This window comes from Dermochelys coriacea, chromosome 2 (genome assembly GCF_009764565.3).
Source record: "Dermochelys coriacea isolate rDerCor1 chromosome 2, rDerCor1.pri.v4, whole genome shotgun sequence".
In the NCBI taxonomy this organism is placed as follows: Eukaryota; Metazoa; Chordata; order Testudines; family Dermochelyidae; genus Dermochelys; species Dermochelys coriacea.
The window spans coordinates 224,875,419-224,898,667 of NC_050069.1; the positions used below are offsets into that span (position 1 = coordinate 224,875,419).

General features: G+C 42.9%; 1 protein-coding gene and 1 long non-coding RNA gene across 5 annotated transcripts in view; one reads left to right on the plus strand and one right to left on the minus strand.

Annotated features, from left to right (window-relative positions):
• HEPACAM2 (HEPACAM family member 2) overlaps positions 1-8,296 on the plus strand; it is a 34,802-nt gene extending 26,506 nt beyond the window's left edge. The window contains exon 10 of the mRNA XM_038388206.2: positions 3,646-8,296. Coding sequence (XP_038244134.1) covers positions 3,646-3,655 — 10 coding nt within the window. The 3' untranslated portion in view covers positions 3,656-8,296. The remainder of the gene's footprint in view (positions 1-3,645) is intronic.
• Positions 1,562-14,885, minus strand: LOC119850353. Of its 4 annotated transcripts, XR_006279411.1 has the most exons (7): positions 13,776-14,222; positions 13,565-13,611; positions 13,324-13,461; positions 7,683-7,778; positions 4,540-4,543; positions 2,665-2,742; positions 1,562-2,294 (listed from the first exon to the last, which is right to left on the minus strand). It is a non-coding gene; the product is annotated as an uncharacterized LOC119850353 (long non-coding RNA). The 4 variants fall into 4 exon arrangements; XR_005290822.1 differs by lacking the exons at positions 1,562-2,294; positions 2,665-2,742; positions 4,540-4,543; positions 7,683-7,778; positions 13,776-14,222 and adding exons at positions 14,526-14,667; positions 14,796-14,885 and having other exon boundaries at positions 12,919-13,461; XR_005290821.1 differs by lacking the exons at positions 1,562-2,294; positions 2,665-2,742; positions 4,540-4,543; positions 7,683-7,778 and having other exon boundaries at positions 12,919-13,461; positions 13,776-14,234.
• Positions 14,886-23,249: the final 8,364 nt, after the last annotated feature.

Here is a 23,249-nt window from a genome sequence, read left to right on the forward strand (position 1 = left end):
AGAAGCTAAGACTGGACAATGGGATGAATCACTAGAAATTGCCTTGTTCTGTTCATTCCCTCTGAAGCATCTGGCATTGGCCACTGTCAGAAGACAGGATACTGCACGAGGTGGACCATTGCTCTGACCCGTATGGTCATTCTTATGTTCTTATGCTAGTAAGGTTTCACAAATGGTGAAACTTCAGCCTCGTGTAGCCCATAGCAATAGTCTTCTCTTCCTTCTACAGGGTGACCAGCCTGGGAAAGCAGGAGGGTTAGCTTCTTCAGGTGTCTTTGCTGGTCCAAAAAAAAAAAAAAAAAAAAAAAAAACCACAATAAAAGGCCTTGTTTTGATAGATGGGGGCATTATGGTATGAATGTATGCTTATGTACAGGGTAATGTCTAGAACTTTAGAGTACATCTACACTTGGAGCTGGGCATGTGATTCCCAGCTTGAGGAGACACTAGTGCTAGCTGTCATCAAGCCAGTTTACTAAAAATACAATGTAGCCATGGCAGGGTGAACCAGCAGGATGGCCTAGCCACTCAAGTATGTATTGAGGACCTCAGATGGGCATGTGGGTGATTAGCTTGTCCTGCAGCTTGCGCTGCCATGGCTACATTCTATTTAGTGCATGAGACCTAGCACAAGTATTTTCTCCTCAAACCAGGAATATCACCCCCAGCTCCAAGCGAAAACATACCCTACAAGGCTTTGACTTGCAGAAACTGCTTGATGAGAGAGGACAGTATATATGGAGAAAGGAATAAAGTGTGAATGTTGCACTCTTGGCTCTCTCTTTTCATGCTTGAACACTGACCACCATCTGTCCTGACCTTCATTCGCTTCACCTTATAACACCTTCCTTTGATGTCTTCAAGCAAAGCCAGGTGAGAAGAACGACTGGGGCTCCAACCATCTGGGTCAATCAAGTTGAAAAGATGCAATCTTAAGTTAATAGTCTGGAAAATTCCAGCTAAAAGTGGCCATTTCCTCAAGATATTAGGCATTGCCCATCACACACTGCAGAACCCCCAAAAAGAATCAAAATAAAAACATGAGAACCATTTTGAGGAAGTTGCTCTTGTTATACCAATAAAATAAAAACCAGCAGGAACTTAAAGGGCAAAAGGCAAAATGCCACATTTATTGTGAATACAGAAAGAATCATAGTAAGCAGTTATAGCTATAACATTCCATATTTATTCTCTCTCACACACACAGGTTCTGCAAGGTTATCATCAGTTACCAGCCTTAGAGTTGCTCATGCTAAGCCACTGGCCAGCTGGCCTGGACATGAGGAGGGAGCAGGGCCTTGTCAGATGCTCATCTGATGCTCCTGGAAGTTGGTTTGCAGAATCAGACCCCAAAGTTCTCACTTTCCAGAGTCCATTTTTATAGGAATTTCTTCCTATGCCAGTCTATGGGAATTGCTTCATCATGCTGTTGCTGAATCAATCAGCAGATGGCACATTCCTGACAGCTCTGTGCTGCCAGATATTATCTTGTTCTTTGGTTCTCGCATTCTTGAGGCTGTTGGGTGGATTCCAGTCTGCTCTCTGGGGGTCTTCTGGTTATTTCCACTTGACGCCTTCTTCAGCTGATGGACACTGAATTTAGGCTGGCACCTCCCTGATCATTCAGTTATTATCCACACCAAGCATCCATCCACATACATCCTCTATCTCTATTTTAAATCACAACTGTTAAGCAAGATGAATATAGCAAAAGGGTGGGGAGTCTCTGGGTGCTGTTTCTGTTGTTACAGAGGATTGCTTCGAGTCTCTCTGTGTGAATAGTTGTTTTCTCAAAGAAATTCTTTGAGAACAGACTGTCTTAGAATGTACTAACACAATTAGCAGCTTGCAAGTTTCACACAGAGGGAGAGAAACAGTACCAAAACCAAGAAACCTCTTAATTAGTAATACCCTGGAATTTAAACTATGGGGAATCAAACTCATTTGTGATTTTAATACAGAACTTCTTTAATAGGATCCTATACTCTCACCCAACCCCCTTGGATAAACCACAGAACACAATCTGACATCAGTGGCTACTGGAGGGCCTGAATGGGTCCATAAAAAGACTTGTCTAATAAAACACAACCTTTCATCCAAACTTCTCATGCACCCTCAGTATTGCTTAGATTGAATTTGAATATCTATGAAACTGTCACATCATTCTGCTGCATACAAAACTGGGAAGCTGGCAATAACAGGCTAAAGTTTACAAAGTTTTCAACTGGTAAAGGTTCACACCTTGTATCTCGTCTAAGAGGAGAAAGCTGTTATGACTTCCATAGAATCTTCATCTGAAATGAAGAAAAAGAACCACATTCGTTCAAACTCAGTCTCTCATATACACACTCTCTCTCACATCAGGCATTATGATGCCACAAATTTCTGCTGCGCTGACTGCCAAAGAGCAGTGGAGATCTGTACATTTCCCAATCATTTCAATGCTAGGCTTGTGAGAACCTGCACTGACTCAGCATGTCCCTACTAGTCATTAACAGTTGGTAGAGTACATTACTACTGATAATGAATGAACATGCTGAAACATTTGCAGCATCTAAAAAAAAAACGACCTCACCAGAGAATCACTGTGATTATGTGTTATATTAACTGGGGTGGCATAATTTTTGCCTAAATTGCCCAGGCCAGCCTCACCACTGCACATACCTTTTTGAAACAAGACCTCTGAGACTCAGGAATGGTTGACTGTTCTGTTACCCATGTTCAGTACCTCAGTCAGTCCCTCTCTGTGAGAGCACAATGCAAACAGCCAACCTCATAATTTACACTGCACCATTGACATCCTACCACAGTGAGAACTGCTTATCAAGTATACAAGATTAGAAAGTTGCCTTGAAAAACTAATTGTGTGAGAGACTGAAAATGATCATGCAGTGGGGACCCCGTAAAAATGTCTTAAGTTCTCCCTCTCTAAGAGTACTTTTTCTGCCCATAGCCTTCTTTCCTTGAGCTAGTAGCCAGTGCCCCTTGCTGAGATGCTAGTTACCCCATGGATGCTCAGGGTCTCTGTGGCTTATATTGAGGATATGCATGTAGCATATAAACTGCACATTTGTATATCTGGAAGAACTTTTCTGACTCTTACAATCAAGGGATATTTTAATATAGCACCAAAACTACACTTTCACCAAGACAATCACGAAGAAGTCTGGCTGCATTAGCGTTACACTTTGTAGCACACAGGAATGTCTGATAGCAATACCATCACAACTTTTACTCTAAATTAATGCCACAGTTTATCCACAGATTCTAAAGGTATAAGTAATGCCAGTTCCTGAATTTGAGAATATCAGTGTCAACTTATCAGTATCAGCAGATACTACAATACCATTCTGGAAAGTACTGTAACATTTTTATTGAGCCACAACTACTTTGACTCCTCAGGGTAAATCTTCAGCATAGTGCACAGCCTGTTAGTCATACAATCACCACCAATATTAATGAGCATAATACTGCTAAACCCCAGCTCATCATTGAAAATTTACACTTGTAAGTTGCATAAAAAGTTAAAGATCCATTTAACTTCTGTTTTGAGTTTGTTTACTACAGTGCTTTTTTTAAAAAAAAAAAAAAGAGAAGGAATGCAACATTACAGGCATTAACTAGCAATGTCCTCCTCTTTTCTAGAGGTACATGAAGATGAAAGCATGGCAAATCAAGACATCCTGATATAACTTCTGTGACTTTACTGGAAATGGAAAGCAAGTGTCAACAGCTCTCAAAATGGCAAAGGACTAAACTAGCATTTCTGAAATGATAATACTTCCTTAATCTAGCCATTCTTTTTTTTTTTCTCCTGTATTGTTCCTAACATACTGGATTTGGTTACTGATTTTGTTTAATGGTTTCTTGAAACAGCTGGGATTTTTTAATTGCTGAAAATTTTTTGCATTCTGAACTGCAAAAATAAATACTATATTGTTAAGTCTGGGATAGCTGCCTAGGAGTCAGACTAGGGGACTTCGCTTGCTAATTATATTGTAACATGGAAAGCAAATTGTATTAAATTTTCCATTGACGTGGACTTTTAAAAGTGAAGCTGTTGCACATTGGCAACAACAATACAATGTGTCAGATTAAAAAAATAGGATTTATTTTTCAAAAAAGGCAACATCTAAATTTTTCTTGTAACTTTAACCTGTAACTTACCAATTTATAAAAAAACTAATTTGTCATCGTTAAAAATGTATATTATCCAGAATGTTTTGTTTTTATTAATTTGTGTTTCCTTTGCATGTAAGCGGTCTTCCCATTTTTATCCTCTTAAGGCCCAGATCCACAGAAGGTTCTTAGGCTTTGTGATCCAGGAAAGTTGCAACACCTAACGTTTAGGTGCCTAGACAATCACGGGAACAACACTGCAATCCACGAAGCCTGAGTTAAGTACCTAGGCTCCCTATACAATGAATGGACAGAACTAAGCACCTTAAAGTGTGATCCACACAAGTCAGGATACTAGGCAGCTCTCTGCTTAAACTAGCCCATGGGAGATGGTGATGAGGTATGTGTGCTAAGCCGCACCCCTCTCAAAGAGATAGGAACACAAGTCTGGGCTGCAGGGAGGCACCCGTCTCTGCTAGTGGTCCACAAACTAGGGGGAAATAGGTACATGCAGGGCCTGATCCAGTAGACATGCTCAGAGACTAACTCCACAGCTGGGGATGGGGAGGAGGAAGAGGAGGACATCCCTTATATCCCTTAGCCCAGTGATTAGAACACTCACCCAAAACATGAGGGACTCTTGCTTCAAGTTCACACCTTCCTGATAAGGAATTTGAATAGATGTCATCCATCTCTTAGGAGACTGCTCTACCCACTAAGCTATGGGATGTTCTGATGTGGGTACTTCTCAATCTCTCCTATTGAAACTGTTCCACTTTAAGTAATTGAATAATTAAATATTAATTGGCACCCAAAACAGTTAGAATGACTCTATAGCCCAGTGGTGAGGGCACTCACATGGGAGGTGGCAGATCCCTGTTCAAATCCCTTCTCCTTATCAGGTCTGGGGGGTCCTCTACTCTGGGTGAATACCCTAACCACTGGGATAAAGGTTCTAAGAGGGATGGTTGCTACTGCATTAAGCTAGGCAGCCTCTGAGCACTCCTACTGGATTTGGCCGTGCACATGAACTAGCAGCCTTTCCCCAGCTCATGGATCACACTGGGGCTTAGAAAGGAGACAGGTGTCCAGGCACCCAGAGTGAGGAAGCAGTGTGCATGCTCAGGAGCTGAAATATAAGCACCTAAGGAAATTTTATTGCAAAAACTTGGGCACAGAGTTTGGGAGCTGATTGGGTTACGCGGCAGCCAAGCAGGAGTTTTGTGGATCACAGGGCACCCAAAAATGGGAGTTGGGTGCCTCAGTTTTGTGGATCCCACCCTGAAAGCCTGTTTTCCATTTGTTAGAATATCACTTAATCTATGGGTAGTTATTGTGAGCTGAAGGGGTGGCTAGACTAGATCAACACTTAATCAGGAGGCTCCAATGGGACCAAGAACCATTTTGGTAGAAGCCTCATAGGAATGCGGACATTCTCTGAGGCATCCTGCTATCAGCTGTTACCATACTGCATGGAAATGCAACTGTACCACTTAGTCACACAAACAGATGGATTCAGTTAGAACCAACCAGGATAAAAAAGGCATTTGAGCTTAGTAGAAAATGGAACTATGCTCTGGGATAGAGTCTCTGTAAGGAAAACAAACTAACCACCCAAGTAACAGCCTGTTATGGGGGAGATGATTAGGCAGAGGTTTAGGGTTGGTTGCTATTATTTCCATTACGAGTAACTGGCATATACACAGCATTTATGTACTTTACTAAGAGCAGCGTGGGAATGTTGCAGGCTTTCGAAAAAAACCCCATTTCCTATATGGAGCTTATTAAACTCTCTCTCCGTTTCCTTCTCTAAAGGAGAACGATCTCCCCTCCCTGTAAATATTTCCACCTACCATGGTGAGTTCAAAAAGGAATCAGGGTGCCATCTTCTGCACTATAGGCAACGAGAATTTAGCATTTCATTGCTGCTGCTCCACAGCTTTGAAGGAAGTAGAGGGGTGATCTCAGATACTGTTGGTTCCACAGATCATCCTTTTGTTCCTTCAGATCCAGCCAATTGGTGAAGAGGGGGTCAGGTCAGGCTGAAAGTTCTCATATCTATTCAGAACTCTTAAGAGTGCTGAAGTCACTGGGAGGAATTGGAAAGCTAAGTGGTCCAATCCCCTAAAACTCTTCCTCATCAAAATTATAGATCCACTTATCTTAAAAGTCGAGGATGTTTTGAAATAGGATAACCAGATGTCCTGATTTTATAGGAACAGTCCCAATATTTGGGGCTTTGTTTTATATAGGTGCCTATTACCCTCCACCCCATGTCCTATTTTTCACAGTTGCTGTCTGGTCACCCTATTTTGACATGTGCAAAATCTTTGAGTTGCCCCTCTGGAGCAGGTAGGATATTTGAATTTCTCCTAAAAACGCTCTGTTGTGGAGAGTTCTGAAGTGCTTATCCACATAGCATCTAGCCACCCTTTAATATCGCTGAAGGGGCACCAGGACTTGTTCCTGCTCCTGGGACAAAAGGGGAGGCATTAGTACAGTGACACAAACTGGTTTATAATACCACTACAGCACCCCGATTTTAAAAATACTGCTATTTTGTCTTTTCACCCAAGTGACTGACTGTAGCTTAAATTCTAGCTGTTGCCTCTTAATTGACTCTTCTCAAATGCACCACAAGGGCAAATTCCCATTGGAGCAGAAAGCCTTAGGGCTGGGCAGTAGTAGTTTCTATGGGGAGGGCCAGGGAAAAAGGTAGATCCATGTAGCAATGGATACTTGTGTCTCCGTTTCCCACTGCTCAGCCCCACAGAATCCTGCCCCACATTGTGCAGCAGACCAGCATGGGCTCCACTGCCAAGAAACTCTTCATGACCACAAGCTCAGGGATACGATTTAACTCTTAGAGCCAAACCCTGCTTTCCGTTACAGCAATGTAAATCTGCAATAACTTAACTGAAGCCAGCAAGTCAGTGGCAGAGCTGCAAATAAGAACCCAGGTCTCCTGGCCCCCAACCCCCTATCCTAACCATGCTGTCTCACTTCAATTAAAAGTGATGGATTAATTTAATATCCTTGACAACCTTTGAAGTCAATTTAAAGCACACTTTTGCCTAGTTTCCAAGTGTAAGATACAACTGTTCCTGAAGTGTTTGCTTTCTTGATCTTCCTCTCCATATAAAATAACCTTATGTAAACTTATGCCATCTATTAATGTCATTAAGTGAATAAGTCTAAATTCGATCTATTTTAGGCCTTTGTAATATACCTGTATAAATATTTTAGAGTAATTTCAAATACACTGTGCATTCTGTAACATTTACTAGCTCTGTGTTTGTGCAAGCAGAGGCACATGATCACTCAACCATTTAAAAGAAAAATCAGTAGCCAACCGTTTTGTGGAAATGCCAGTTACTGGTATGAATATATGTAGGACACGATGTATAATTTGTTCCTATTGTGAAAGCATGGGTCTTGGGGGAGCAGAACTGTGCATTTTCTGGTTTCATACCAGCTAGGTCTTCTCTTCCTTTAGCAGTAAGAAAAAAAAAATGTAATCATGCTGAAAATAAAGGGGATGATACATTAATACTTGTTCTCACCTTGCTTCTCCCAGACATTGCTGTGCCACTGTGTCTTTGATTGAAGAGACGAGACGGTTGTCTACCATTTCTCAAAATGTATCAGTAGTGGCTGATCTGTAATATACAAAAACTCATACTCAACTCTCTGGAAACCAAGTTGCACACATCAGATCTCTGAACTCCACCTGCATAAGACGAGCTGAGGTCTGGCTGGAGAACCCAGTCAAGAGAGGCAGATGGGGACATGAGGCATCCAAACAACAAATCCTGAGAGGCACCATGCTGGCATTTATGAATCAAAATTTTTCAGCCAAAGCATCAGAATTGTTTGGGTTTTCATGTGTTCATTTGACAAATAGTCAAATTTTTGCACAAAAAGTAAAGACTTTTTGTTTGATCAAAAACTCAATTTTCTGTAAAAAACCAGTTTAGATAGAAAATGTTGGCCAGCCCTACTTTAAAGACAGGCAATGTCATTGATGAGAGCCAATACTGCTAAGGAGGAAGCTACTATTTTTTTTTTTTTTTAATATCAGTTATTCATTCAGGGCTAGTTTTTCAAGGGAGCTCAGCACATTAATTGCTCAGCACTTTTGAAAAATCAGACTTGTGTCTTGGTGCTTAAGTAGGAGCTGAAGTCTTTTTAAAATCTGGCCCATTTGCATGCGCTGAGCTCTTTTGAAACCCTGGCCCTAAATATCTGTATGCATTTTGTCAATGGATAATGTAGTTTGAACTATTATTGGAAAGAAGTTTGGAAAAAGTTTACATGACTTCCTGTGGAGTGAATAGACTGTGCACAGGGAAGTTCTCAGGAATCTGGGCTTGGGATTTCATCTGCTCCACCACCACCCTTCCATTACAATCACCAGATAGGCTGCAAAGTAGCTGTGGTAGCCGCTCCATAGCCACTACTACAACCTATGGGCATCGTTACAGTATTCAGCAGCTGCACCATCCATTATGGAACACTTGTCAGCAATCCCAGTCTTACTGGCTGTATGCCTGGCTCTCCCCACCAACAAAGTTACTCTTCCATAATAGAGGCCAAATGAAGCACAGCTCTAGGGAGCGTGCAACATTTGCGCTCATGTGTAAAGGTTCATCCTGTTCTACTGTCTCTCTCCCACACAGAAAAACTACAGCTAGCTGTAGAAAGAGTTTGCTTCTGAGTTTAATATTTAGATTACTATTTGCCAATAAATGTCAACTAAAAATCTAGATGTAATTCAAAAGAAAGTAAGTTAAATTTCCAAATAAGGAGCAAAATTCTGGCTGCCACATAGTATAGGCATAATAGAACCCCAAATAGTGACAGACAGACACCTAAAGCGCCACTGATGTCATCCTTGTAGTGGAAGAGTAGCCCTACAATTAGGAGTAGTCTGTAGGAATGGCTGTGCCTAGAGACCATTGTCCATTAAGTAGTGCATGGTATACACAAATATGCAAGCCATTTGCCGACTACTAGAATACTCACCTCAATCCTTTTCCAGCTCCTGCAGAAGACTTTTTTCCCCAGGAGGGACAAAACAGAACTGACCAACTTCCATCCCATTATGACACTGCAGCTTCTCTGTCATGTGCCTATGCACGCCACCATCCATAATCTGGCACACGGTATTATATGTAATACATTACAGAGAAGTTCACATTTCCCATTTATAAGCAAAATTTACACATAGTAAACAAAATGCAAAAAAAAATGAAATAGAATCAAATGAACTCTCCTATGGGAAGAAAAAATGTCTACTTGGAATTGGACATTGACCTGCAAAACAAAACATCCAGCAAAATGGCAGATAACATCACCTATACAAATAAATGTGTGTTTTCCCATGGGATTAGAAAGCAAATACTGTGTATGCAATCCACCTTCTGCTGATATTCTATTGTTCTGTTCACTTGTCTTTTGCTGCATCAGTTTATTGATGGCTATTAAACAAAAAAAAAAAACACAACACTGATCTAAAATCCCATTCAAACTGTTTATTCTTTGCCCTCCTGTGATAATTTAAACAATGATTTAGTTACTTTTGCTGCAAAAAATCAGATGTGAAACCAGCTCTGACAGACTGCAGCATTATAAAGACTTGTTAATGGATGAGAAGAAATGCTCTTTTCATATAAAGGAAGTTCCGAACCTTTCTGCAGCAGGTGTTATCTGCAACAGATACTCCTGAACACGTGTACGTGTGTGTGTGTGTGTAGGGGGGGTGTTGCTTTTAGGACCCAGGAGAGTCAGTCTCTCCACTGACTTCAATGGGCTTTTGATCAGGCTCTTAGGATGTGAGGAGGTTACTGAGAAAGCAATTCCTGATCCAAACCTTTGATATGCAAAGACGACCAAATGCATCCGATGAAGTGAGCTGTAGCTCACAAAAGCCTATACTCAAATTTGTTAGTCTAAGGTGCCACAAGTCCTCTTTTCTTTTTGCAGATACAGATTAACATAACTGCTACTCTGAAACCTGTCAAATTGGCATCTCTCTCTCTCCGAGATAGAGATAGAAAGAAAAAGAGTACTTGGGGCACCTTAGAGACTAAAATTTATTAGAGCATAAGCTTTCATGCACTACACCTCACTTCATCGGCTGCATACAGTGGAAAATATAGTGGGGAGATTTTATATATATATACACACATATACATACACACACACACACACACACACACACACACAGAGAGAGAACATGAAACAATGGGTGTTACCATACAGACTGTAACAAGAGTGATCAGGAAAGGTGGGCTACTACCAGCAGGAGAGAGGGGTGGGGCAGGGAACTTTTTGTAGTGATAATCAAGGTGGGCCATTTCTAGCAGTTTACAACAGTAGGAGGGGAAACAAGGGGAAATAGTTTTACTTGTGTAATGACGCATCCACTCCCAGTCTCTGTTCAAGCCTAAATTAATTGTATCCAGTTTGCAAATTAATTCCAATTCAGCAGTCTCTCGCTGGAGTCTGTTTTGGAAGATTGTTCAAGAATTGCCACTTTTAGGTCTGTAATCGAGTGACCAAAGGGTTTGAAGTGTTCGACTGGTTTTTGAATGTTGTAATTCTTGATGATCCATTGTCTACAGCCAAGCTCTACGATACAACTGCATTTGCTCCAACCCCTCAGAAAGAGGTCAATACCTACAAGATCTCTATCAAGCTTTCTTACAAACTACAGTACCCACCTGCTGAAGTGAAGAAACAGATTGACAGAGCCAGAAGAGCACCCAGAAGTCACCTACTACAGGACAGGCCCAACAAAGAAAACAGAACGCCACTAGCCATCACCTTCAGCCCCCAACTAAAACCTCTCCAACGCATCATCAAGGATCTACAACCTATCCTGAAGGACGACCCATCACTAACAGATCTTGGGAGACAGGCCAGTCCTTGCTTACAGACAACCCCCCCCCCAACCTGAAGCAAATACTCACCAGCAACCACATACCACACAACAAAAACACTAACCCAGGAACCTATCCTTGCAACAAAGCCCGTTGCCAACTCTGTCCACATATCTATTCAGGGGACACCATCATAGGGCCTAATCACATCAGCCACACTATCAGAGGCTCGTTCACCTGCGCATCTACCAATGTGATATATGCCATCATGTGCCAGCAATGCCCCTCTGCCATGTACATTGGCCAAACTGGACAGTCTCTAAGTAAAAGACTAAATGGACACAGATCAGACATCGAGAATTATAACGTTCAAAAACCAGTCAGAGAACACTTCAATCTCTTTGGTCACTTGATTACAGACCTAAAAGTGGCAATTCTTCAACAAAAAAAATCTTCGAAAACAGACTAACATGGCTGCTACTCTGAAACCAGATATAGAGATGCAAGCTTTGACATTTAAATGTTCCCCTGTCAACTGTGAACAATTGCATTTTCTGTGGGGAAATAAACGTGCGTGTCTTCAAGATCAGACAGAGAGATTGAGCCACCACGGACTCCAACTGATGGCAAAAGATAATGAGGATGATCACTGACCAGAGTAACCCAGAAACGAAGTCTCTGTAATAAGATATTGAGAAGCATTATGTCTGTTCTTAGAAGAGTTATTGTATACCACTCCGAGGCATTATGTGGTGTGTTAGGGAATGTTTAACGCAGGCCTTGAGCATCTTTTGAGAATGTTCCCACCTGTAGTAGTTCGACTCACCAGCACGGCACCTCCTGCTGGTCATCTGGGAATTAGCTTGATTCCAGCCTCGGAGCACCTCCTGCTGGCTGGTGTCTTCCTACCAGTTGCTGCTTTCTCCTGATCTCCACCAGTTGTAGCACTTCAGGCCCCACATCCCTCCTGGACCCTGGTGCCCCTTATCTTTGGGTGCTGCCCAACAACAGTGCCCCCACACTCTGGGTCTCCCCTCCCAAGGGAACCCCAACCTTCTATATCCACCTTGCCTCAGTGGCTATTGCCAGTTGTCATCTAGCCCCTTTTCTCAGGGGCAAACTGCAGTCTGTAATGGCCACTCATCACTGGCAAGGGGGTTGGACCTGCTGCCTTTCTAGTCCCAGCTGCCTCCCTGCAGCTCTAATACCTCCCTAGGGGACTCACAAGGCCAGAGGTCCTCAGCTCTGTCTACCCTTCCCCAGCCCTGCTCTGGCTCAGGTACCCGCTTGCTCTCCCAGGCAGCCTGGTCCTCTCAGATCCTCAGCTGGAGGAGGAGTATTTCTCTCTTTCAGCCTGTCCTTTCATCAGGGCCATCTGTACCCTAATTGGGTCAGCCACACCTGTGGCTGACTACCCAAGCAGCCTCCCTTGGCTGCTTTTAACGCCTTTCTAACTGGAGTGGGGTGACCACTCCACGACACACCCCTTAAGCCTCATGGGTATGACACATGAGCCCCACCCCTAGACACACACACGGCTGTTTCGGCCATCAAATTCAGACTGTTGCTGGGACCTCAGGGATGGACACCACCATTGTTGTGGGAAGGGCAAAGGTGACCGTCAGTGAGAAGGGAAATCTCCTGATTGGGCTGACAAGTTCATAGGATATAAATAAGCATTAATAAGGATCAAAAGCTTTGCAGAACCCAAATTTTTCAGGGGAAGAAAGGTAGTTTAGTGGACAGAATCCTGGACTTTGCTTCAAGAAATCTGAGCTCACATCCTGGCCCAGCTGCAGACTTCATGTCACCTTCTGCAAGTCAAGTCAATAATCCACCCTGTTCCTCAGTTCCCAACTTGTAAAATGGGGATAATACTACAGGGATACTTTGTGCCTTGCTCACCTATGCCCTATACAAATATTAATGTTCACAAGCAAAGTGTCCACCAGAGTTGAGTGTTCATTTGTGATTGGATGATCCCAAAGGTTAGTTTGCAGCAGTATGTGTTAGGATTTAAGTGAGCACAATTTGGAGTTGTACCATTTAATATTTACCATTAGGTGGTGCCCCTACAATTCATATAAAAGCTTAGAGATAACAGAGTATGCTGCCACAAAAGTAGTTGAAGAGTGCTTTTAAAAAAAGGAAGTCCGAGGAGCAGTTATGCAGCTTAAATACCTCTCAGCTCATATATCTCATGTTGTGTTTGATCAGATATGCTTAAACATGAATCCAAAGCAGACTAGCTCCTTCTTTCTCCTAGTGGTTCAGTGGAGCCTGCACTACAGTAGTGAAGAAAATATTGGTGCATCCTCACCACTCAGCAGTGCTTTGATGGGGGCAGGGGAGAGAAGAAGCCACACCTCAAAAAACTGCAAGGGAAAGCAGGATACAAGAAGGGCTCCATGCTGGCTTACAGTGACAGATGATTTAGGAGGCCCTAGAGCTCCAGAAGCTGCAAAATAAAAAGGAACATTAAGGCTGCATAGATATCTAGTCCAAGAGAAAGAAGTATATAAAACAGATTTTAGTGTTCCAGTATAAAATTGACAGATTACCTGCTTCATTCAGAACTATCCATGGGCCACTCCCTCGTGTTCAGTGTCTGAGCATAAAAAGAGAGGGAGCCAAGACAGTGCAAAATTCAATCTTTATTCCTTCCTCCACATACACTGCTCTATCTTATCAAGCGCTTCCTGAAAGTAGGGTTCCCAAAATTCCTACACACAATCATACTACAGCATCCCTGTCACAGGGTGCACCACTCACCACTGGGCTGGGGCCTCCTCCTCTGGGAATTAGCTCTCAAGGCTGACCCCCCTGTCCATGGTTTGCACGCCTTCACTCTGACTCTGGTCTGCAGCTCCTTTCACTTCAGGGCCCTCAGTGTCTCTTTCATGACTTAGCCCTCTGTCTAGGTCACGCAGCATTCCCCTTTAAAGGTCCAGTCCATCAGCAATTATAGGCAGTCTTCCCACTCACTGCCTCAGTTCCATGCCACACCCTTGGTGGTTTGTAGAAGAACCCAGGTCCACTCTCTTTTCTGGATTCCAGTTCAGGGACCCTCAGCTCTGCAGCCCTGGGCTTTCTCTGTCTGCCCTCACTGCTCCTTTCCTAAACTACTTCCAACCATTTTGGTTCCCCTTCACTCACTGGGTTATCAGCTCCAAGACACCTCTTCACAGAGAGTGACAGCTACCTACCTTCCTACAGCCTTTCCTATCAGTCAAGTCTGTAACCTGCTACCTGGCTTTATAGGCCCTGCCTGTTCCTGCACAGGTGAGCCTCTCTGTAATTAGCTGCCTCCAGCCTAAAGCTGCCCTGTTTGCAGCATAATTAGCTAATTGAGCCCACCTGACCCTATTCAGCTCTTGCAGGGTCAGTGTGGGGAGCACACCCCATCACAATCCCCTATTGGGAAGCTTTTTATCATAATATCTTGATTTAAAGGAGAATCTCTGTTGGTTGTTAGGAATAGAAGGTACATGACACAGCTGAACAGTTCTGATTTCATCCTACCTCACATCCCCTCAAGAACAGGATACAGCAGGCAGCAGAGAGGTATCTCCATCTTATCCTTCTCCCACACACAAATGGCCCCTTTGAACAGGAAGTAGAGTCTCCACATTCCTCCAGACTCCCTCAGGACAGGAAGAAGTGCCTGGCAAAGAAGCAGGAACAAAGACTTTAACTTCCTCTTCCTTTCTCCTTCCCCTTCCTCTCAGACACCGATCTGCAATATTCTTCAGCATTTCCTGGCTCAATAGCTTCTCAGAAAACACTACTTACCTTCTACCTGGATTCCCCTGACTCTTTCTCTCTTGTCTCCAGGCCACCCAACTTGGCTAGCTTTGCACACCTAGCAGTGCGTTCCTACTGTAGGTCTGGGAGATGGCAAGCCTAAGTTCTCCCATATATAAAGGTCCTCCCCCTTAGCTGCGAGGAGGGGCTCAGTGAAGCTGGGCCATATGCAATTAGGGAGGACAACAAATGAGAAAACAGAGATGGGAGTGAAGGTCAGAGGGCAAGAATCAGGCAACCAGAAGGGGACATCAAGCTGAGAGCCTCCAACAGCATTCACTGCTCCTCAAAGGTATCTAGAGAGTCAGTGGACACAGACCAGAGGAACTCTGCTCAGAGGCGTGACTGTACAAGGGAACATAAGCAGGCCTGATGCTTACAGATCACCTCCCGCCCCCATCCAGCTTGTTCCTCCTGATATGATGGATGGTTGTCTTGTCCAGCACCAGGAGGAAGTTGACAAGGAGGTCCAATGATTTTGTGGGGCTGTGGATGGGGTGTGCATAGATCAAGAGGTGCAGGGAAAAATGCAGCCAGAACCTCAGAAAGAGGTTCTGGTGGAGCTGCCAGAGGGGCTGCAATCTGACACACTCCACCTAGATATGTGACAGGGTCTCCCTCTCATTGCAGAAAGAAGAGGGGTTGGTGGAGTTTGTGAACCATGCTGGGTACGCACCAATGCTTATGGCTCCATGAAGGAGCCACCAGCTGATATCTCCAGTAGGCATTGGGACCAGAGTGGAGTACAGACTGGCCCACCAGGATTCCTCACCCTTTTCAGGTGGCAGTAGGTCCCACCACTTGGTGTCAGGGCAGAATACAAGGGTGAGGAAGTGAATAGTATGAAACATGAGAGAGAACAGATGTTTCCTGGGTGCCTAGCAGTGTGTAATGGTAGCATGCAAAATACTTTCCTCTTTCCCTTAAATGTCTTGTTACACTTTTAATTTGTACTAATGAGCAAAGCACTAAACTTGTAGCCATATTGGGTGGGCACTTTGATCCTAGACCCCACTCTTCTGGATTTCAGGGCTGGGAGTGACTCACAGGTGGTATACAAGGCAGCCTGTTATCTTTTGTACAATTTTGGCCCACACTTGTCTACCAAATCTGTAGAATGATGTACTTTAGGACTCAACCAGTCAGGGTTAAGCCATTAAAATTAGTATCTTAGAAATTATGTAAAAGGGATAAATATTCCCACTCAAAGTAAACTGACTCCGTCTCCTGTGAAAAATCAGAACAGATATGGCCAGCTACTGTGGCTACTCCTTGCAAACAAATAAACGTTAAAGTAACCACAGCATTGTGCTTCTATAATTATATGTGTGTTGCAAGGGTATCTGACAGCTAATTTGAAGAGGAAAGCTATTGTTCTGTAATCTCTTTAAAAAAAAAAAAGCTTTTTAGTAGCCAAGTTCTCCTTTTGGTTCCCTTTTATGACCTCTCAAATGAGACCATTTAAAACATTTGCTTTTTTGTTTCCTTGTATGTATTTATAGTTATATTTGAGAAACACCACAAAGCTGCAATGGGAAACTGTTTTTAGTTAGATGCAGATTAATTTGTATTAAATTGCTCATGTGCTCAGGGTCTAACTGATCGCTGTATATGGGGGCCAGGAAGAAAATTTTCCCCAGGTCAGACTGGTGGTGACTTTGGGGTGAGGGGAATTTGCTTTTCTCTGCAGCATGGAACCCAGGTCACTTGTGGGGATTATCTGTGTGCTTCAGGGCTCAAGCACCTACAAAAAAAAATAGGGGGTGCTCAGCACCCACAGGCCCAGATTAATCTTTTGTGGGTCCTGGCACCTGGACCATGGTCCTTCCCCCCCACTCCACCCATGCTCTGCCCCAAGGTCCTGCTCCCATTCAGCCTCTTCCCACCGAGCCTGCTGCTCACACAGTGGATGGGGAGGAGAGGAGCATCCACCGGCAAAAACAAAAGTCAGTTGCTATGAGCACAGTCCAACTCCCATTGACAGCAATGGGGATTGATCAGAGCTCAAATAAAGAACATCTAACTGTTTTGTATTTGAAGTGATATGCTGTGTAACTGGAAATAATGGGCCTGACTATCTCCTGTCATGAATTTACTGAGCTGTTGCAGTGGCTTTGCAGGGAAGTAAAATGTCTCTGGCAGTATAACTTTTCCAGTAATACAAAGAAGATTGTTTTTATGCAGAGTTGTATTTGAATAGTTTCTGAATGCTAAATTGCACAGTCTTGTTGAATATGTGTTACATATTATTAACAATGAGGCAAAGTGTTAGTATGGTGCCTGGCCTCTAAACTGTGCAGATCCTAATGACATCAATGAAAGTTGCATGGTCAAATCCTTGCCACTACCTAAAAATTTAACCCCAAATTACAATCTGACCAGAAATGTTTGCAATATTAGTGATGTGTGAATAATGGATTTTTCTGTTCTGTAATTCGGGGGGAGGTGGAGGGAGGGAGTTTCAGATCTAAACAAAAAATGGGGGTGGGGTGTTTATTTTTTAAATTTTCTGCAAATTGAACAGTTGAAAAAAAACTGTCTGGAGTCCTATCCAAAATGAAATATTTCAGTTTGATTTCAAGCATTTTTAAAAATATGTTGATTAATTTTATTAAAAACAAATGACACTTTGAAAAGAAAAGTTCTGTCAAACCAAAAAACTGAAATGTTTCATCTCCAAAATGTTGAAACAAAACATTTAAGGTTTTTTGTTTTGTTTTGTTTTGTTTTCCAACTGAATGAAACAATTCAGCAAATCCAATCCGAATTCACTAAATGTTTTTGTGTTGCTGAATCTGCATTTTTTGCCAAACAGCACTTCAAACAAAAGGTTTTGCCCAATTCAGGATGCAATTCCTGATAAAAATACTGTCTGTGGTATCTCAATAGAAAACATATAAAAGAAGTCCAACTTCTCTGGAAGAGTAGCCCAGCTTCAGCTGTGCTTTTCTTTCGTTGGGGGTTGTTGTGCATGTCCAGACAGCAATAAAGAGCAGCAAAAGGATTTCCAAGCGCTTTACCAACAGTATCTGAAAGGATCACTCTTTATCATATTAAAAGGCACTGTGCCAGTGCTAAGAGCTTTTTAAAAAAGAAAGTGAAGAATAATTTCCTCGCTTAAAACTATAGGAAGAACTTAGATGTAAAGAAATCCTACATGTGCACCAAATGTCCAGAGAGCAAGTGAGGAGTTAAATACCACAAGGATTGAATATAAATAAAAAGTTAAACAAGGATTCATATCATACAATGTAAACACCAAAATACTCAGGGAAGTCCTGTCCCATCTTAAAAGATAATATACACACCACTCTCTTCAGGATCTTTGCTCAGATTTCCAGAGCAAAACACAGTGGGTCAGATCAATTAAAGCACAAATGTAATCTAAACAAGTTAATGGGGCAGTGTTGGAGGAAAAGAAACCGATAAATAGAGCACCTATGAATAACAGCTTGTCATAATCGAACAGTATAAACGTGGCATTATTTACAAGAGTGCCACCTAGTGCCAAAGTTGAGAATTGCATTTGTCAAGATAAACATTTAGTGACACCTGCACTTCTAAATAAATAGCCACTGCATTCTGATGACCTTATTACCATTTATAAATGAATCCTTAATTCTTCTCTTTTGTCATGAGTCAAAATATAATAGATCTTGATTGAAGAGAGAAAATATATTGGCATTGTTGTGTATGATTTTACATGCTTCCCTATATACAAAACACGTTCCTTCACTGGGCTAAAGAGAGTGGGAAGTCCTTAAATCAGGGGTTGGCAACCAGTGGCACGTGAGCCAATTTTTACTGGCACGCTGCTGCCAGCCAGGGTCCCAGCCGCTGGCCCCGCTCAGCCTGCTGCCTGCCTGGGTGAACAGAACCCCAGGCCGGCAGCGGGCTGAGGGGGGCCAGCAGCTGGGACCCCAGCTGGCAGGAGCTGGTCAACGGAACCCCAGACCGGCAGCAGGTGAGCTGCTCTGGGGTTCTGGGTTCTGTCTGCCGGCCCCGCTCAGCCAGCTGACGGTCTGGAGCTCCGGCTGCAGGCCCTTTGCCAGCCGGGGTCTCAGCCACCGGCCCCACTCAGCCAGCTGCTGGCCCCGCTCACCTTGCTGCTGGTCTGGGGTTCCAGCTGCCTGGCCCCCTGCCAGCCGGGGTCTGGGCCTCCGGCCCTGCTCAGCCCTCCTGCTGGCCTGGGGTACTGCCAGCCAGCCCAGGGCTCTGCTCCTGGCCTAGGTGCAACGCTCTGAGCCGCCCCCAGCTGTGGCCCACTGGCCCCAGCCTGGGGCAGTGAGGAGTGCACACATGGGCAAGAGGGGGCACAGCTCAGCACACCCATCTTAAAAATATCCTAATGGTTTGGAAAAATTTATAAGTCTTGGTTTGCTGCTTATATCAGACCACGTTTGACCTTGTGTATGTCCTCTGTCGCAATTTTTTTCCCCACTGAGAGTTGAGGGGAACATTTGACAAAATGGCAGCTCCTAAGAAAGCAAAGTTAGATGTCCATTCATTTCAGCCTTCTTGGACAGACACATTTGGATTTATTCAAAAAAAGGACCGTACTATTTGTACTTTCTGTTGTGAAAGTGTTGCTTGTCGCACATCAAGTGTTTGACGACATTTTGAAACGAAGCACGAGAAAACCTTTCTTGACGAAGCAGACAAGACTGAATCGATCAAGAAGGCAGTAGCAGGATATGAGAAGCAAAGCAGTGTTTTTAAGAGCTTAAGTGCAAGTAAAAATCAAGCTACAGAAGGAAGTTACAAGATTGCACAGTGCATTGCAAAAAAAGGAAAGCCGTTTACAGATGGGGAATATATAAAATGTTTTTCCCAACTGCCTGTCTCTGCCAGAACAGTTGAGAGATGCATAAGCGAAATGGCAGAAAACATTAAAGGAAAAGCAGACGACTGCATTAAAAAAGACACAGCAGTGTTTAGCTTTGCAGTTGATGAAAGCGTGGATATAAAACGACATTCAACGTTTGGCAGTTGCTGCAAGATATTGTGCTTCTGATGAAATCCAAGAGGAACTTTGTTGTCTAAAACCCCTGCATGGCACAACAAAGGGGAAAGATGTGACAACAGATGGTGCTCCTGCCATGGTCAGAAAACAGAAGGGATTTGTAAAGTTACTTGAAGATCAAATTGGCCGTCTGACAGTCAAATTTCACTGTATCATCCATCAAGAAAACCTGTGTGCTAAAATTTCTAATTCAGAGCTTAATAATGTGATGAATACAGTGGTGCGAATTGTGAATTTCTTTGTTGCTCTATCCGCTTTGATGCACAGACCGTTTCAAGCATTGCTAGATGAGCTGGACAGTGCTTATAACACCATTCCACTTCACAGCACCATTCGGTGGCTAAGTCGTGGCATGGTTTTGGTGCGCTTTGTAAACTGTTTTGATGCAATCAAGGCCTTTTTGTCGGAAAAAGAACAAAACTACCCCGAACTGGATGATGACAAATGGTTGTGTAAGCTCATGTTTCTAACTGACATCACCGCTCACCTAAACAAACTCAACCTCTGTCTCCAGGGTACAGGGCAAACGGTTCTGGATCTTTATGAAGCTTGGAAGGTATTTGTTGTAAAACTAGCAGTTTTTTCTTGGAATATTCAAACTTCTACCCTCCGCTACTGCCAACACATAAAAGAGCTATCGACACGTTGCACTGTCAGTGTCGATGAGATTGGAATGTACATGCAAGAACTGGAATCTGAATTTTCTGACAGATTTCAAGATTTCCAGCAATTTGACCCAATGCTTTATTTTCTAATTAAACCTGAAAAGTTCAACGAAAGCGACTTGGATTTGTCTGTATTTCAGTAGATGGGTGTTGAAGATTTCGAAATGCAGCTCATTCAGTTAAAAAGCTCAGAATTGTGTGCATCAAAGTCTGTAGATCTGTGGAGTGCACTTGAAGCTACCGAGAGAGATCATGGGGCCTCTATTCTGACCTGTTGGACATCCCTGCCAGTGAAATTTAACTGTTTGAAGAAAATTGCGTTTGCTATGCTTTTCAGCATTTGGATCCACATACCTGTGTGAACAGGTATTTTCACACATGACATCTGTCCTCTGTCCCTCTCGGAGACGGTTAACAACTGATCACTCAGAAGCCTGTGTGCAGCTTAAAGTATCCAAATACGTGCCAGACATTGGAAAACTCAGCAAGGAAAAGCAAGGCCAAGGATCACACTAAACCAGTGGTTCTTAACTTTTACTGCAGCCTGCACCCCTTTGGTTCTCAAAATATGTTCTCGCACCCCTTATCAAAAATTACACTACAATTAGCTTAAAAACTTGAAAACTTAAAAACTTTGTATATTACAGTAATAGTTTAAAAATGTATAATGTGAACAAATACATAGGTTTGATGAAACAAAGTAGTTGTACTTATGTGCCTGTGCTTAATTTGTGTTTTCAATGATTTACCTTCTAAAAAGATCTGGCATGTCTCGCACCCCCCAGAAAGGGCATCTCGCACTCCCAGGGGGAGCATGCACCCCAGGTTAAGAACCACTGCACTAAATTGATAAGATCTGCATTTTAATTTAATTTTAAATGAAGCTTCTTAAACATTTTAAAAACCTTGTTTACTTTACATATAATAGTTTAGGTTTCAGAGTAGCAGCCGTGTTAGTCTGTATTCGCAAAAAGAAAAGGAGTACTTGTGGCACCTTAGAGACTAACAAATTTATTAGAGCATAAGCTTTCGTGAGCTACAGCTCACTTCATCGGATGCATCCGATGAAGTGAGCTGTAGCTCACGAAAGCTTATGCTCTAATAAATTTGTTAGTCTCTAAGGTGCCACAAGTACTCCATATAATAGTTTAGTTATATAATATAGACTTATAGAGAGAGACCATCTAAAAAACATTAAAATGTATGACTGGCACGCAAAACCTTAAATTAGAGTGAATAAATGAAGACTTGGCACACCACTTCTGAAAGGTTGCTGACCCCTGCCTTAAATGACTCTCTCTCACTCTCACACATACACATATTATCAAGCTACAGAGCACAGCCCAGGCAATATTAATATTCTAGAACAACATAAAAATGTTCCATCAGCACAGACCTGTACTGAGCAGTACATAGGGACGTAAACTAGATGTTAATTAAACAGATTGTTTCTTTGATCCACTAATATTGTGAATATTTTCATTTGTTTGTGGATTTTGAGTCTTCCTCTACATTTTTCTCTGTTCTCCAGAATTTAAATTCTCATTTTCAAAGAATGACGCTTTTAGCTCTTCTAGGAGGAAAAAATTATTTCTATAACATGCCAGCCAACCTTTTAATTAAGTGCTGTTTAAAAACATAAGAACACCATTAAGTGTTTCAGCTGGTCTCAAACAAGCCTAGGGGGAGTCAAGCGCAGATTGTGACCAGCTACCAGGTTTTTAACATGTTAAAACCTTTCTACATGGGGTGGGGGAAAAGGCAAAGGATTTTGGCTCCTCTAAAGGCAATGGGTAAAACATTTCAAAGCACCTAAGTCTCATTTTCAAAAGTGACTTACTTTGCCACTTAAAAAGCCAATTGAATTTAGGCTCAGGGCCAGCCCACAACATTCTTAAACATAAAAAAGAAGCTTACAAGAAGTGGAAGGTTGGACATATGACCAGGGAAGAGTATAAAAATATTGCTCGGGCATGTAGGAAAGATATCAGGAGGGCCAAATCGCACCTGGAGCTGCAGCTAGCAAGAGATGTCAAGAGTAACAAGAAGGGTTTCTTCAGGTATGTTGGCAACAAAAAGAAAGCCAAGGAAAGTGTGGGCCCCTTACTGAATGAGGGAGGCAAGCTAGTGACAGAGGATGTGGAAAAAGCTAATGTACTCAATGCTTTTTTTGCCTCTGTTTTCACTAACAAGGTCAGCTCCCAGACTGCTGTGCTGGGCAACACAAAATGGGGAAGAGATGGCCAGCCCTCTGTAGAGATAGAGGTGGTTAGGGACTATTTAGAAAAGCTGGACGTGCACAAGTCCATGGGGCCGGACGAATTGCATCCGAGAGTGCTGAAGGAATTGGCGGCTGTGATTGCAGAGCCCTTGGCCATTATCTTTGAAAACTCGTGGCGAACGGGGGAAGTCCCGGATGACTGGAAAAAGGCTAATGTAGTGCCCATCTTTAAAAAAGGGAAGAAGGAGGATCCTGGGAACTACAGGCCGGTCAGCCTCACCTCAGTCCCTGGAAAAATCATGGAGCAGGTCCTCAAAGAATCAATCCTGAAGCACTTAGAGGAGAGGAAAGTGATCAGGAACAGTCAGCATGGATTCACCAAGGGAAGGTCATGCCTGACTAATCTAATCGCCTTTTATGATGAGATTACTGGTTCTGTGGATGAAGGGAAAGCAGTGGATGTATTGTTTCTTGACTTTAGCAAAGCTTTTGACACGGTCTCCCACAGCATTCTTGTCAGCAAGTTAAGGAAG